The following is a 15268-nucleotide window of genomic DNA, read 5'->3' as shown; positions in this document are numbered from 1 at the left end:
TATATAATTGGTTATTCATTCATAAAGTAATTACCAATCAAATGATTTATAATTTATTTGATACTTATTTAGTATTTAATAGATTAACATTTGTGGTTAAATTCTTAATATAAATATTTGTTTTGTTGTTTATCAAGTCATCAATATTGTATGGGGGGAAAAGCCCTCGGTATATGTATGTATTATTACTATCATCGTCCTAATCTTTTTATCTCTGGGGAATTATGAAAGGTATAAAAAGATAATTAAAAGGATCTGCTAGCATGAGATGTAAGACATAATAAGAAATTTCAAATTTGCGTTTTTTAGAGAGATGAAGAAATGCAGCTTTCCGTACAAATGCTTTTTGTGGAGTTAAATATATATATCTGTTTATCATTTATCAAGTGTTATTAATATTATTATTATTGTCATTGACACGTTTTTCTTATCTGTTTTGGGGAATTATTAAAAGTTTGAAAACAAATAAAAGTACCTATTAGCTTGGTATAAGGTTTGTCGATCACTTTCTGATTTCTGTGGAAATTCCGTGTCTTCTGTTGCTTCTACTTCACTCTCTAATCCCTCTTCGTTCGCACCACACTTCTGCCACTCCCTATTCTCGCTTACCTAAAACCGTTGCCTATTTGTAAACCTAATCCTAGTACAGTTCCACTTGCTTCCCCTCGTTTCACACACACACGCACACTAGGGCCCGACACCGTCGTGTACCAGCGCCACTCCTCCCTTACTGTGACCTTTTTGACCCCGCGCCGGGGGTACCAACCGCGCGCCCTCGTCTGTACCACATACACACACACACCCTTTGATCTCAAGATCAACTTCTTCGTCTCCTCCATTTCCTACTTCGTAGTCCTGCAGCCATCTTGGAGGATGTCTGTCGCGCTGGGGCCTTCGGGGCGTCGCTCCCCCGTTCAATACTATGTTGTAACTCTCTTCCTCATTTTCTCCGTCACTCACCACACGACGAAGATCCAAGTTATGTCGCGGCATTCCCTCGACAGAGATGTTGTTCCGCAAACTTACCTCCGGTACGATCCCCCTCGTCCACTGTGACGTGCAGTTACCATCCTTTGGCTTCACCCATACCTCCTCCCCCAACTGTACTGAGGCGGGGTCTTCTTCAATATTGGCTGCTAGCCCCGGCCCCACCCGGGGATGTCTCCAATCATATTTAAGTGAGGCTTTCTGTGGAACTGAGCCTTCGTCTTGGCCTGACCTAGTGGACATATTATACCAGAAAACTGCCTCTATGGTTGGTATTAGCGCCTTCTCGGCGATAGACTTATTCGTGCGATGGCGTCGCCTTACTGTTTAATTTCCACTCGGCCAGTAAGCAACCCGAAAGAAACGTCCGGCCTCTTACACGTTCTCCATTTGTCCATCATTTCTTTCATCGCCCCCGACCGAAATGCGGTGCTATTATTTATCAGGACCTCATCCACTGGACCCCGTTCCAGAGATATCTCACTCATCGCCCGTGCAATTTCTTCTCTCGTTTCCGTCTTCAGCTCCCGCCAGACAGCGAAGCATCCCGGGCCGCAATCAACCATCGATAAGTACATGCCTCGCCGACATCAACCCCAGTCTCCTCCAGTTTTCTTCTACGCTAAGTTCCCCTACCGTGTGCTATCTGGGGGCGGGGTCTATTGACTGACATTGGACGCACACTCTCACCGCCCGCTGGACTTCTTCCCTCATTATATTTGGGTCAACTCTCCTTTCCAAGAACAATGACCTATCAACACCTAGGTGATGAGTTCCATGCAACTCTCTTGTGCAGAGGGACCCTGCAGCGCACACTTCAAACTTTTCTTCGTCCTGTTCTTCCGGCACTTTCAGCCAGTTTTCCTTCATTTTGGTTAGCGCATCAGTTTTGTTCATTCCCGCCGGCACCTGGGTCACACTCATCTTCACGAAGAACTCGTCCATTAACTCCCTCAGGATCCCAAAAGGCCGCTTTACAATGACCTCTGCGGACTTTTTCGTTCGTATTCTCTTCTCAGTCGTCAGCACAGAGTTCATCCACCCTGCTACTGTGGCTGAGTAAGTCCTAGTTTCAATCTTATGTAGTCCCCATTTCAGCGCCAAATTGGTTCATTTTATAATCGCGTCCAACTCCGTTACGTTAATGTGATGGTAGTCATCCTTTTTCGCTCCCACGCTCCATCTTCGACAACCACGCCTCCTATCTCCAAGACGACAGCGGTTACTATGCTGCCAGTATCGCATCATACTACACCTAGGCCCTGTTGTGGTGCATTCCACTGTTCTCTCACTGGATCATCATGTCTCATCCGTAGTACGACGTCACGTATCATCGTGAGCGTTCCCCCATTAACCTTCTCTACCCAATTCTTCGACTCTGACCGCCTCTTACTATAACCGCACGCTACGCGGAGCTAATCGGCGATCGAATAGTGACCCACCAATTTGCCACACAGGGAAAAGAGCTCTCGTCTGTTCATCTCGACCGTTACGTTCGGGGTCTCGCTGCCTCTCCCGAACAACAGGTTTCTGGTCCCGTCTCCCTCTAGTTTCAGTCCCAGCACCGCTCCTCCTTCCATCGGTTCCGGCTCCTTCGATACCATTCCGAACCAAGCTAAATGTCCCACTACGTCCGACGCCGATACCACAGTATCATCCACCAGTATGGCATCGAGGTATGAGCCTGTGCCATTCTTCATCGTTTCAGTCTTCTCCAGTACTGTCCTCAGGATCCTCGTCATGATCCTCGAGGCTGAGCATAGCCCAAACCCCAGTCTGGTCAAGCAACATGTTTTACCTTTACATTTTATTATTTGGTATTTCCAAATCTTCTTCGCCACGTGAATTTGTAGATAAGCAGCTTACAGATCTACAATCGTGGACCTCCTCCTCATTTGGCGCTATCTCCGTAGGGTCTCGTTACATGCGTCCACAAAATCATCGCTGGTATGACACTTTACGAACTGGTTCATTCAGTTCTCGGAAATCCAACACACTTTGTTCTTGGTTGGCTGGCTCATTCAGTTCTCGGAAATCCAACACACTTTGTTCTTGGTTGGCTGCACAAATGCTATCAGGGGCAAGATTCCACCCTCCACCGGCTCTTCCCAGGGACTCAAAATTCCCTCATCAATCCACCGTTCTACTTCGAGGTCAAAGTCGTTCCTCAGCCCCTCTCCGAGAGTTTGTTTGTAGCAATCTACTTTGTTCTTTAAAAGGGATGAGTCCTTTTTCAGATACCACTCTACCTCCCACTTCTGGCCATCAAATTTCGCCCGAAAATCTTCGTCCTCAATCGTTCAAGGCGCCCTCCTCTCGTCAGAGTCGAGTTTCGCGGTGACACTGCCCTTCATGTCACTCATTGCCATTCCTACGTCCATTTCCGGCCTCAGACGGGTCCTCCCTTTCCCTTCCGTACTCGAGTCGCCTATCGCTCCAATCCTCATTTGTCCGGCGATAAACGTGACCTCTCCAAGCTGAACAATTGCATCCATTCCCAGTACCACGTCACACAATTCCCTCTATGACCGTTCTAATGACAAACACTTTTAGTCGTATCGGAATGCCCTCCAAGGTCATTTAAATTTCATGGTCACCTTCGCACTTTGTCTCCCTTCCGTCGACTGCCATCAGGGCCATGTCTCCCTCTCTGAATTCTTTTATCAAATCGGTCCTTACAACCGTGGTTGAACAGCCGGAATCTATTAATGCCCTCGCGCGTCTTCTCAACCAAACATCACAATCAGCATATGGCTGGACAGCGTCCTTACATTTCCTTGGCGGCTGCTTGCGTAACAGCCGCCCTTCGCCCGTTTCCCTGCTTACAATGTCGAGCCATATGTCCGGCTCATTGCATTGCATTCGAGCTCCGTTTCTCTACAGGTCCTCGCGAAGTGACCGAGTCGTCGACACATATAACAACGGACCCTAGACGGCCCCCGCCATCCGCTGTGGTCACGCCTGGACTCCGCGTTTTTCCTTCTCCATCGTCATCGGTTTGGCATCTCGACCCGAGGTCTCGAGTAGGCCCTTGGGGCTGGTCTGTTGCCATGGCGGCTAAAGGCCCATCCTTCTTTGTCCTCGTGAGAAGCCTAACGCGAACTATCAACTCGTTCACACTCGCCGACACGGCATTATTTATTCCCTGTAGTCCAGCAGATATGCGATCTGGCAAGCCATTCGCAAACACCATCCTAACGAGTTTATCCAAATCTTCTGCTGTGAATGTCGAAAGTCCAGCTAACCTATTAATTTCGTTGGCAAAAACATGAACCAGTTCGCCAGCCCCAGCGTATTTTTTACAGCCGATTAAACGATTCAAACGGACTCTCGCCGAAAAGCCTCTTGTAATCTTTTCTTTACCTTCCCCCACGTCCGCTTGATTACTAGCAGTTATTTCCTGGTAGATGGCCAACGCGTCGTTCTCTAGGTTAAGGGTAATATAGCTCGCGACGTCCGTGACCCCGGTTAAGTTAGCCACTAATTTCGCCTTTTTTAGCCACTCGGCGACGTCTCCATTGCCGTCAAGTGACCTTAAGGTGATATTGTTCATTTTGAATTGCTCCTTTGTGCTCGTTGCTTTTATCATCTTTAGCGCCTAGATAGCTTGTAAGATTTGTCGATCACTTACCTGATTTCTGTGGAAATCCCGCTCCTTCTGTTGCTTCTGCTTCACTCTTTAACCACCCTTCGTTCGTACCACACTTATGTCACTCCCTATTCTAGCTTAAAACCGTTGTCTATTTGTAAACCTAACCCTAGTACAATTCCACTTGCTTCCCCTCGTTTCACACACACACGCACACAGGGGCCGGACGCCGTCGTGTACCAGCGGCACTCCTTCCTCACTGTGAACTTTTTGACCCCGCGCTGGTGAGTGCCAACTGCGTATCCTCGTCTGTACCACATTCACACCACACATGGGATGTAAGAGAGAATAAAAAAAAATATATATATATTTTTATTATTTTTTAAGATACTAAGAAATGCAGTTTTCCATACAGATGCATTTGGTGGAGTAAAATATAAGAAACATTCCAGGCAGACAACATGAATTAAAGCAAAGTTTGACTAATGGAAGCAGAAATGGGACACTGCAAATATATCACCTATTCTGTATATCAAAATATGTAAATATTAAGAGGCAACAGTCAATATTATGAGAAATACATTCCACATAATCGGAATAAGCGCCAATGAGTGCACATCTGCGATTTATCTGATAAAGATAAGTTAGCATTTTCCGTATAACATTTTATAGATATGCAACATAGTTTTGAATTTTTATATCACAAACTATATTATAATTTATGTGTAGTACTTGAAATTATTATATTAAAATGTATAACTTCAATACCAGATGCGTTGTAAACAAACACGTTCTTTTAAATCGCCTCATGTGTGAACGTGAGAAGTAAACTAGTTTACTCGGTTTATATAGTTCGTTTCGTTATTCTACTAGAAAAATACAGAATGTCAAAAGAGAATGTAAAAAAACTTTCGAAAGGTCTTCTGGAACTTAAGGTAAGATGATAACCTGTACATATTGAATATTCCTAAATTCCTAAATTCTCATTCTGCAAATTTTATCTCCCGACTATATTCAATATTCAATATATTGTCAGAATTTATGAAAGTGCATTATTACTGTTTTGTAGCCTATCCATAGAGGATGTGTAGATGTGTATATCTTTCAGTCATGTCATATCAGAGGATTTTAAACTTATGCTCATCTCTGGGAACAATTAGAAATAGTCATTAACTTTCTTTGGAGACGAAGTCATTGATTGTGTTTGATATTTACCTCAAATCATGCAAATCAACTGGTCATTTGCCAAATGGCCATTTGTTGACAAAATTGGGTATTTTTCTAGAAGTACACACATACGCAATATTAAATATAGCATTAGGAAATTATTAAATTTGTAAATTATAATATATCATCATATGTTTTATCTTGGTGGAAATCAATAACAAAAATCCTTGCCAAAAGCATAAATACTGTTGAAAGAAGCTGCGAGCATAACATCAAGATGCCATGTTGTTATCTGTCCAGTCCAGTGAATGTCAGATGATGGGTTTCACATTGTGCAATGCTTGTTCTCCAACTCCAGGTGATGTTAATTAGTGCTGTTACAAAGAAAATAGGGCTTCCTTCAAACTATGCAACAACACTGTCCCCTGCAGTCCGATTGAGTACTGAATTAGGATGTCAGCATCTGTGATGATGATGACAACTTGGATGATCATTAGAATTACAGGTGCCGCATTATTACATATAGCATAGGTTACATAGGTTAGGTTAGGTTAGAATAGACAAATTTATCATCCTTTAATTTATTTGACCTCTGCATCCAGGACAATGAGGAGGACTTAGATAATCTTTAGAATTATAGGCATTGCATTACTAAATATAGCTTAGGTTGGGTAGGTTAGGTTAGAATAGACAAATTTATCATCCGTTTATTTCTTAAACCTTGGCATCAATCAAAATAAGTATTGCATATCATTCACAGGCCACAACTTCATTCATTATTGAATTGCTTTTTAGCAACTTTTTTTTTTTATCAATTTCTGCCAAGAAAATACATATTTTGTTGATATATTATAATTTACAAAATTAATTACTTATTTTCTATTGCTATACTGTGTAGGTATGCACTTCTGAAAATATACCTAAAACTGTAACTTGCATTTAGAAATAAGCTGTAAGTTATATTATTTTTTCCTTAAATTATAGAAATTAATAGAACTAGGCAAGGAACATCCAGAGGGGGGGGGATTATAGGCTAGGCAATGTATATTCCATTAGAGGTTCCAGAGGGACTGCCTTCTTGGCTAGGCAACACAAACTCTGATTGGATGTCCAGGGCGTGTGTATTACCTAGTTATATCTTACGGTAAATGGAGCTACACTTGTGGTGTCCCATCTATGTATTTTGCTACATCCAATTTGCTCTTAAATTCTTGTATTGTTTTTTCGCACACTATTGTTTCATCTAGTATGTTCCATACATTCACCACTGCGGGGAAAGCAGTTTTTTTTTCAGGTCTCTTCTATAACTGTCCTTTTTGAGTTTCTTTCCATGTCCTCTTGTGTATATCTTATCCCAATTTAGTAAGTCATCTCTATGAAGGACTTCCACACCTCTCATAATTCTGTAGATGGTCAACAAGTCACCTCTTTTTCTTCTTTGTTCCAGAGTCAGTAGTTCTAGTTTTGATAATCTTTCTTCATATGACATTTTTGATAGTTTTCATGAAAGTGGCAGTTGCCGACAAGATTGACGAGTTAAACACCATATGAGGACGGAGCCTTTATTTGTAAGACGTTTCGCTTATTATAGCTTTTTCAAGTACAAGTTGAGATACAAATGCTTGAGATTAAATAAGGGGAAAGGAGGGAACGGGGAGAGAAAAGAAGAAGGGGGGGAAGGGAGAGGAGGAGGAGTAGGAGTGCTCAATCTCCCCCCCTTCTCCTCTTCCTTCCCCCCCCTTCTTCTTTTCTCTCCCCGTTCCCTCCTTTCCCCTTATTTAATCTCAAGCATTTGTATCTCAACTTGTACTTGAAAAAGCTGTAATAAGCGAAACGTCGTACAAATAAAGGCTCCGTCCTCATATGGTGTTTAACTCGTCAATTTTTGATAGTGTTGGGGCCATCTTCATAATTGCTCTCTGGATTCTTACAATTTTCTTTATATATTTTTAGTACTGGGTGACCATAGTGTTCCTGCGTACTTCAATGTCCCTAGTATTTTCTTTACCATTTCTTCATCCAAGTAAGTAAAAGCCACTTTTATTGATCTTAGCAAGTTATAGGTTTCGCTGACAATTCTGTTTATATGTTTGTCAGGGGATATATCTTTTGTGATGATCACCCACAGGTCTTTTTCAGATCCCGCTTTCGTTACTTCCTTTTCACCAACTCTATATTGTCATAATATCCTTTTTTTTTTTTTTTTTAACTTTTTCCAAATTCCATTATGCTACATTTCTTAATGTTGGAACTCCAATTCCCACTTCTGACTCCATTCCCAGACCCTGTTCAGATCTCTCTGTAGTGAGTCAGTCTGTTTCAGTATTCATTTTCTTTAACAATTTTGCATCATGTGCAAAGAAGCTCATGTAACATTCCACACCATCCATGTCATTCACATAGATAGCAAACATTATTGGAGCCAATACTGATACTTGTGGAACTCTACTAATTACCTCTTCCCAAGTAGAACTCTTATTTCTGAGCATTACTCTCATTTTTCCTCCATGCATAAAGTCCTCCATTCATTTAAGTAGTTTACCTAGTATCCCTCCATTGGTTTCTACTTTTCTTAATAGTTTTTTGTGAAGGACTTTATCAAAAGCTTTTTGTAGATCTAGGAATGCACACTCAGCCCATCTGTCCCTTTCTTGTATTATGTCTAGTAGACTTGAGTAAATACAGATAAAATTTGTGGCACATGGTCTTCCCTATCGAAATCCAAATTGTCTCAGCTTTAGGATATTGTTCTCCTCCAGATGATTATCCATCTACTCTTTATAACTTTTTCACAAATTTTAGCTACTGTGCTTGTAAGAGAAACTGGTCTGTAATTTGTTGATTCTTCCTTATTTCCTCTTTTATAGATTGTTACAATATCAGCATTTTTCCAGTCTTCTGGTATTTGTCCTTTGAGTGAGCAATTTATTATGTTATATAGTTTGTCTGTTAGTTCTTCATTACATTCTTTTAATATCCAATTTGCTATTCCATCCAGGCCGTGGAATTTCCTGACATCAAGGTTCATTATTTGATCCATTATTTCTTTCCGTGTTGCTATCATTTCCCTAATGGGGGCGGGAGGGGGGGGGGTTAACTTCTCTCCCTTCATCCCAATATTGCATTTTTTCTCTAGTGAAAACCTACTCGAAGTGTTTGCTCATGACTTCAGCCATTTCTGTGTCTTCTGTGTATTCCGTATTCCCTTGGCATAATTTCATTATTTCCTGTTTATTTTTTAGTTTATCATTTACATAGCTATAGAATAGTTTTAGATGATCCTTACATTTTTCTATTATGTCTTTTTCATAGTTTCTTTTTTCTTCCCTGTGTATTTTTACATATTTGTTTGTTTGATTATATATTTGCCAATTTTTTTTTTTTTTTTTTTTTTTTTAATATCTTTTCTCCATATTTTCCATGCTTTATCTCTTCTGTCTTTCACTCTGCTGCACCTTCTATTAAATCAGCACTTAATATACAACTTTTCCTGTTTTTGCTTTGGGACATATTTGTCCACTCCTTCTTTGTAGATTTTTGTAAGAATCATCCATTTTTCTTACACTTGTGTTTCTTCCTTGTAGAATTTTACCCAGTTTACCCTAAGTTTTTTCTCCAACTCTCGTGGGCTAGGAGTTGGGTGTGTGTGTGCGTGAAAAGTCATAGCATTACCCATAGATCGGTCATACAAGCTCTGAGTTCTCTTCCGGGAGTGAAATAGATGTCAACCACGAGTCCAACACGTGATCCAAAGACCAAGATGAATCTCAAAGTCCATTTTACTATACTGTACATCTGTCCTCCTTTTCTGTTTCTCATTTCTCTTTATATTTCCATTAGTTCTGACTCAAGTAGTATGTGGTCAATCTTCACAATTGGTGTCTTGTATTCAATTCTATCAGTTATTTCAGGTTGACATAAATAAATCTAGTCTTGACGATTCTTCATTATTTTTAAATCTGGTGTTTTCTTTTAGCCATTGTGTCAATGTATGTCACATCGTTATGTCAAATAATATTTCCCCAATAATCCTCTCTCCCTTTCACTGTCATCTCTTCCCAACATATTTCTTTGCAATTAAAATCTCCCATGAGTACCACTTTATTTCCATCCTTCAGCATCTCGTTTGATGAAGTTCTCATATCCTATAACATGGAATAATCTCTCTCCAAGACCTCGTTTTAGGGGGCACATAAGTCACTGAAAGCTTTCTGCATCTTCAACTCTTATTGAGATCATCTCTCTTGTTCTCTCTATATGTAACTTTCGTCACATTTAAGTTTTTCTTAACCAGGAACATGACTCCTCCACCTTGTTTCTGTTTCTAAGCCAGTGATTATATAATCCATGATCAACACTGGTACTAATGGACCCCTTAATTTTGTCTCCACAATTCTCATTACATCTGGTTTTGCTTCTGACATGTAATCATTTAGTTCATTTAATCAAAAGATTAATCTATGTTGGTATAACCTAATTTTAATTTTGTTCCCTCGATCTTGTTATCGAACCTTCCCTTTTTTTATACAATTTTTTCAGTTTCATATCTAACACTCTCCGATAGAACTGTGTTGTCTCAGTCTCCGTTCTTTTCTTTTTTTCTTCATTTCTCAATGTCTTAATTTTTTTTTCTTTCCTCATCATTCATGTCTCTTTTAATCCATATATTTTTATATATATATTTTTTTCTGGCTAATTTTCCTTTTCTTATTAAGATCTCTTCTACCTCCATTTGTTACCTTAATTTGATCTTTAGTGGTCGACTTTTTCCTTTTCCTACTGCATATTTACCCATTCTGTGCACTTCCCGTTATCTTTTCTAATTTTTGTTCTTTATCTTGTACTACTTTTAGTTAGAATATTTCTTGCCAATTCTTTGTCCTCTGTGTCTCTCAGGAACCAATTTGTGTTATGATTTTCCTTTAGACCACATATTACTACACACTTTTTTTTTTTTTCTACTGTACCTCTTACTTCTCTTACTATATTTTCTTTTTCCTTAATTACCTTAATGACAGTATCTTTGGCTTTCTCCTGCATTTGTTTAGTTCAGAGTGCAGGTCTCCCTAGGGAGGCAACATACATCCCACTAAGGTACTCAGGGGAGTGGAGTACCACTGGTGAGGCAGTACAGCTGGTGAAAGTTATACTAGGTTAAGTAGAGTAGAAAACACATTTCAGTGAGACTCTTCTTGCTGATTTAATGATGTAATCATTGAGTGTTGGTTGTAAGGAGTGTAGTATTTCAAATACTAAGGTACTTCATCCCTCCCAAAGCTTGGATTCAGGAGATTTGGAATAATTTTAATGAATCAAAGGGTAGATCATGGCTAACAGTTTCCCAAAATGCTTTTAATAGATCATCAAGAGTAGAGAAAGAACCATAAAATACCAGATGGAGGTTAAATATTGGTAACACTAAAAATATATTGAACTGGTTAGAGCTACAGCAGCCATACTCTGAATTTTCATGGCTACGAGTATGGCATACTTCTGTGCATATTTGAACTGAGTTCTACTTCTGCAGCTCCACCCACCTCAAGTAGAAATTCAAAGTGGCTGAAACTGACAACCCACTCCAGTTGAAATTTGAAGTTCAATCAAAATTTATTTCATTTGAAGTTGCAAAAGGCAGTTCAATCCTATTAACATGAATGTAAGGTTTGGTTTGGTTGTGCGAGTTAGGGTAATAGCCAATCATAATAGTGAGTATGACACAGTTGATACAATGCTGTATTTGCTATTATGATCGGCTATGAATACGACAGTGACATAGTATTTGCTCATGCTCAGAACACTGCTGTACTCATACATACATATACCAAAGGCTTTTTCCCCCTTACACAGGGGGTAGCCAAAAAGAAAGTAAATGCTGTACTCATAGCTATGAAAAATCAGAGTACAGTTGCCATACCTATATCCTGCTTGAAAATATTTAGTCAGTCTGCAGTTTTTCTTTGAGAAATAACCCACAAATCTTTTGAATTATACCATATGGTATGTAATCTATTTCTCTTTTTGGGTGTATTGTCATAGTGAATTAAGAGAAATTTGTACAACATTTTCTGATAAATTATATTATATATGATTTTTGCATGTCTAAGCTCTTGATTATGTGATGATGGCATGGACTCATCAGTTTTAATCACTTTGGTACAATGACGCCTACATAGGTATCATAAAGTGCAAATAGTACACAAAAATGCTGGCATCAGGGTCTTGATTATATATTTTTTTTGTAGTTGTACATGAGTTACCCCCGGATTCTGTGAACTGATTTGATCATGTTTTCTGTGTTTATTATTACTCAGAATTAAAGAGAATGAGTAATACAGCAGTGACTTTATATTTTATAATGTGATGAATCATACATATGGCAGCCAATGCTGCACACAAGAATTTGACTTGTACTGAAGTGGTTAAGTGAAAATATGCTGAATAATGGGCCCCTCTTCTGGCTGTCCCATTTTATGTGTATACAATGTGAAAAAAATAAGTACAAAAAATTATTTATATATATATATATATATATATATATGAAAGTGTATTTGAAATTTTAGTATCTTCTGATCAAAAGCATTTTTAGATCAAGTATTTACCTGTATTATATATTTCTAAACAGATTTTTCTTTCCAGTTTATGAAAAGGACCAAAGAAAAAGTGGAAAAACAAGAGGAAGATGAAGAACGACAGCATCTCTATCAGGACAATCTTGTTAAGTTAGATGAAGATGTGTAAGTCAGAAAAGTTACAGTACAGCATTTAGCATTGGTGGGTGTAATACTGTAGAATGATAACATAATTTTTAGGGACTTCATGGAACTTGTTAACATGTCAAGTATTGCATATTTTAGTTTCAGTACAACAATGAGTATTGGTGGATTTAATATTCTAAAATGATATCTTAAGTTTTTAGGGACTTTATGAAACTTGTTAACACATCAAATACTGCATATTTTGTTGGTTTAGATTATGGTAAAAAGATTTCAGATACTCTTCATCAGTATGAAGAGCACATATGGATAAGTGGTTAATGTTCTTCTCTTAAATGCAGCAAGCCCAGGAAGTGCTTGGGAGTTGTTTGAGTCACTTTATTTGATTTATCTATTTTTTTTTTTTGTGGGGGTATATAACCCCATGTAAGGACAAATCCTTTATTCCTGGTATGATGATTCATTGGGGGAGAGCTGTATGAAGTACAGCAAAATGCTGTTCCAGGAACATAAGAATTCATTTGAGCTTTAAAAAGTTTAAATTCCAAATAATTTTTTCTTTGAATTTGAACATTAACTTAATATATGCAATACACTATACTTTTTTCTTTTTGCATTTTAATTCCAGTAAAATTGTTAAAGGCTCCTTGGATACTATCTTATAATTGAATTGTATGCATAGAATACCTTTCAGTTATGAGGAATTCCATATGTTGCAAATTCATTCTGCAATTATAATTTTTTTTCTTACTTTCTAGGAATAAAGTAATTCATCTGGTGTCATACTATGATTGCAAAGAAGTCCTACCGTGCCGTTTATCTTTTGGGGGTTTTGATCCAGAGATTGAAAAAATAAATGAGGACCTTTTAACCGGGCTATACAAAGTAGAAAAGTAAGTTGTTTATATCCATTGCCTTTCAAAAATGTACACAGCTTACACTAAACATTAGTGTTTGAAGTGTCCCTGTTTGACACATCCTTTGACCTTTCATATGAATTAATATAGATAAGTTATTGAAGTCACAACTCTTTATCATTCTATTGAGTAGTGAAATTATGGCTTAACTGGAACAGTGTAGAATATCTATCTTATATATGTTACAGTAAGAACACGTACCTAGGGATTACGCGTAATCTCCATTTCACTAACCGTTTATTCAGTGAATACGCGTAATCCCCGTTTCACTAACCTAACCTAACCTTAGGTTAGGTTAGTTTAGTTTAGTTTAGGTTAGTGAAACGGGGATTACGCGTATTTACTGAATAAACATTCAGGGATTACGCGTAATCCCTAGGTACGTATTCTTACTGTAACATATATATATATATACCAAGAGCTTTTTCCTCCTTAAAAGTGAGGTAGCCCAAGTCAAAGGCATGTACCTACTCCCACCCATTCCACTTCCATCCACCACTCTCCTCTTAGCTCTCATTAGGATTAATAATGTTATGTAATATAATTATTGTTGTCTGGGTAAGGGAAGAGTAGAACAAAATGCCCTCTCCTTTTTATAATGCCTGGCTGTCAAAGGATATGCCCAATCTACACCTAATAATTTTCTCTCTGATCTTGGTTCTTGTGATTGAAGGGTAATCTCTGTCGCTTGCCACACTGCTCAGGTCAGAGGCAATACAATAAGGCATAGCACCTACACAGCAGGGCCTGACAATTCTATTACATAGCAGTCTCCCACTCGGGAATTATATAGCAGACAAGAGAAATCCCTTCAGGCCATGTCATTTTGTCATCCATTTATAACCATGATCAATTTGTACCCATCTTTTGCCCTCTTCGTTCATGGCTTGAGATATTTCTTCTGCATTCTTCCATTTAACACATGTTCTAAAGGCACTAATTAAACTTGACACCTGAATATAATAGTTTGATACATAACGAGAAATCATTAATTTTTCAGTGCAGTATTTCAGGTATAATATGCATCATTAATAAATTTCTGTTTTACAGGAAAGAGATACCACAAGAACCTGAAGCTGATGTTTCTAGTGCAGATGTCATGGAAAGTAGTTTTGGTGCGAAAATTGGTCAGAAGTTCAAAAAGGGTCAATCAAGAAATGATGGATTCAGATTAAATCAGAAGAGACCAAATGACGGGAACAATTTTGGCCCCAGGCATGGCCAGAAAAGGCGCAGTGATGGGGACAATTTTGGCCCCAGACATGGCCAAAAGAGGCGTAGTGATGAAGACAACTCTGGCTCTAGATTTGGCCAGAAGCAGCAATATGACACAGACAATTTTGGCCCTAGGGTTAACCAAAAATGGGGTGAGGGAGATGATGCTTCAAAAAGCAAATTTCTAAAGCCCTCTGATGACTAGTTTAAACATTATCTTAATGTATTTAAAATGTTTATATACTACCACCATTTTGATTAGAGGTGGGTATTCCAAATATATTCACAAATTTCATTTGAGGGTACTCGATACTGGGGTGTTATATAACGGCCGATCAGTTTTAAAAGGCATATATTAAAGAATGTGAGGGAAAATATACACTTTTATTTTGTTATTTAGCAGGAAATACATGTTCGAATATTTACATGGTATAACAATTTTATTATGGAATAATTTTCCCAGCATTGTATAAAAAAATAAGTCCTGCTTTGTCATGGCATTAGCCTGAAAATATGCAGATAGTTGGATGATTTGAGATAATTCTAAAAGTATAATTGGTGAATTTGCTCATAACCACCAATGACTGACAGTGTATCCATATGACAGATGTGAATATAATAATGTAAAACATATAATAGCAGTTTATAACCACATAATAAAGTAAAAAAGACACAAGGAT

General features: G+C 38.5%; 1 protein-coding gene across 2 annotated transcripts; it reads left to right on the top strand.

The window, feature by feature from the left end:
* Positions 1–5338: 5338 nt before the first annotated feature.
* On the top strand, positions 5339–15267 carry Mpp6 (M-phase phosphoprotein 6). Of its 2 annotated transcripts, XM_076186475.1 has the most exons (5): positions 5378–5511; positions 7697–7766; positions 12380–12477; positions 13215–13349; positions 14424–15267. In XM_076186475.1, the coding sequence occupies exons 3-5, from the start codon at positions 12383–12385 to the stop codon at positions 14791–14793; spliced, it is 600 nt and encodes a 199-aa protein (XP_076042590.1). In that variant the 5' UTR covers positions 5378–5511; positions 7697–7766; positions 12380–12382; the 3' UTR covers positions 14794–15267. The 2 variants fall into 2 exon arrangements, with proteins under 2 accessions (XP_076042588.1, XP_076042590.1); XM_076186473.1 differs by lacking the exon at positions 7697–7766 and having other exon boundaries at positions 5339–5511.
* The last annotated feature ends 1 nt before the right edge of the window (position 15268 follows it).

This window comes from Oratosquilla oratoria, chromosome 6, assembly GCF_046742065.1.
Source record: "Oratosquilla oratoria isolate Oo_2021 chromosome 6, ASM4674206v1, whole genome shotgun sequence".
Lineage (NCBI taxonomy): Eukaryota > Metazoa > Arthropoda > Malacostraca > Stomatopoda > Squillidae > Oratosquilla > Oratosquilla oratoria.
The sequence above is the reverse complement of the archived record's forward strand: the minus strand, read 5'-3'. Positions and strand labels throughout refer to the sequence as shown.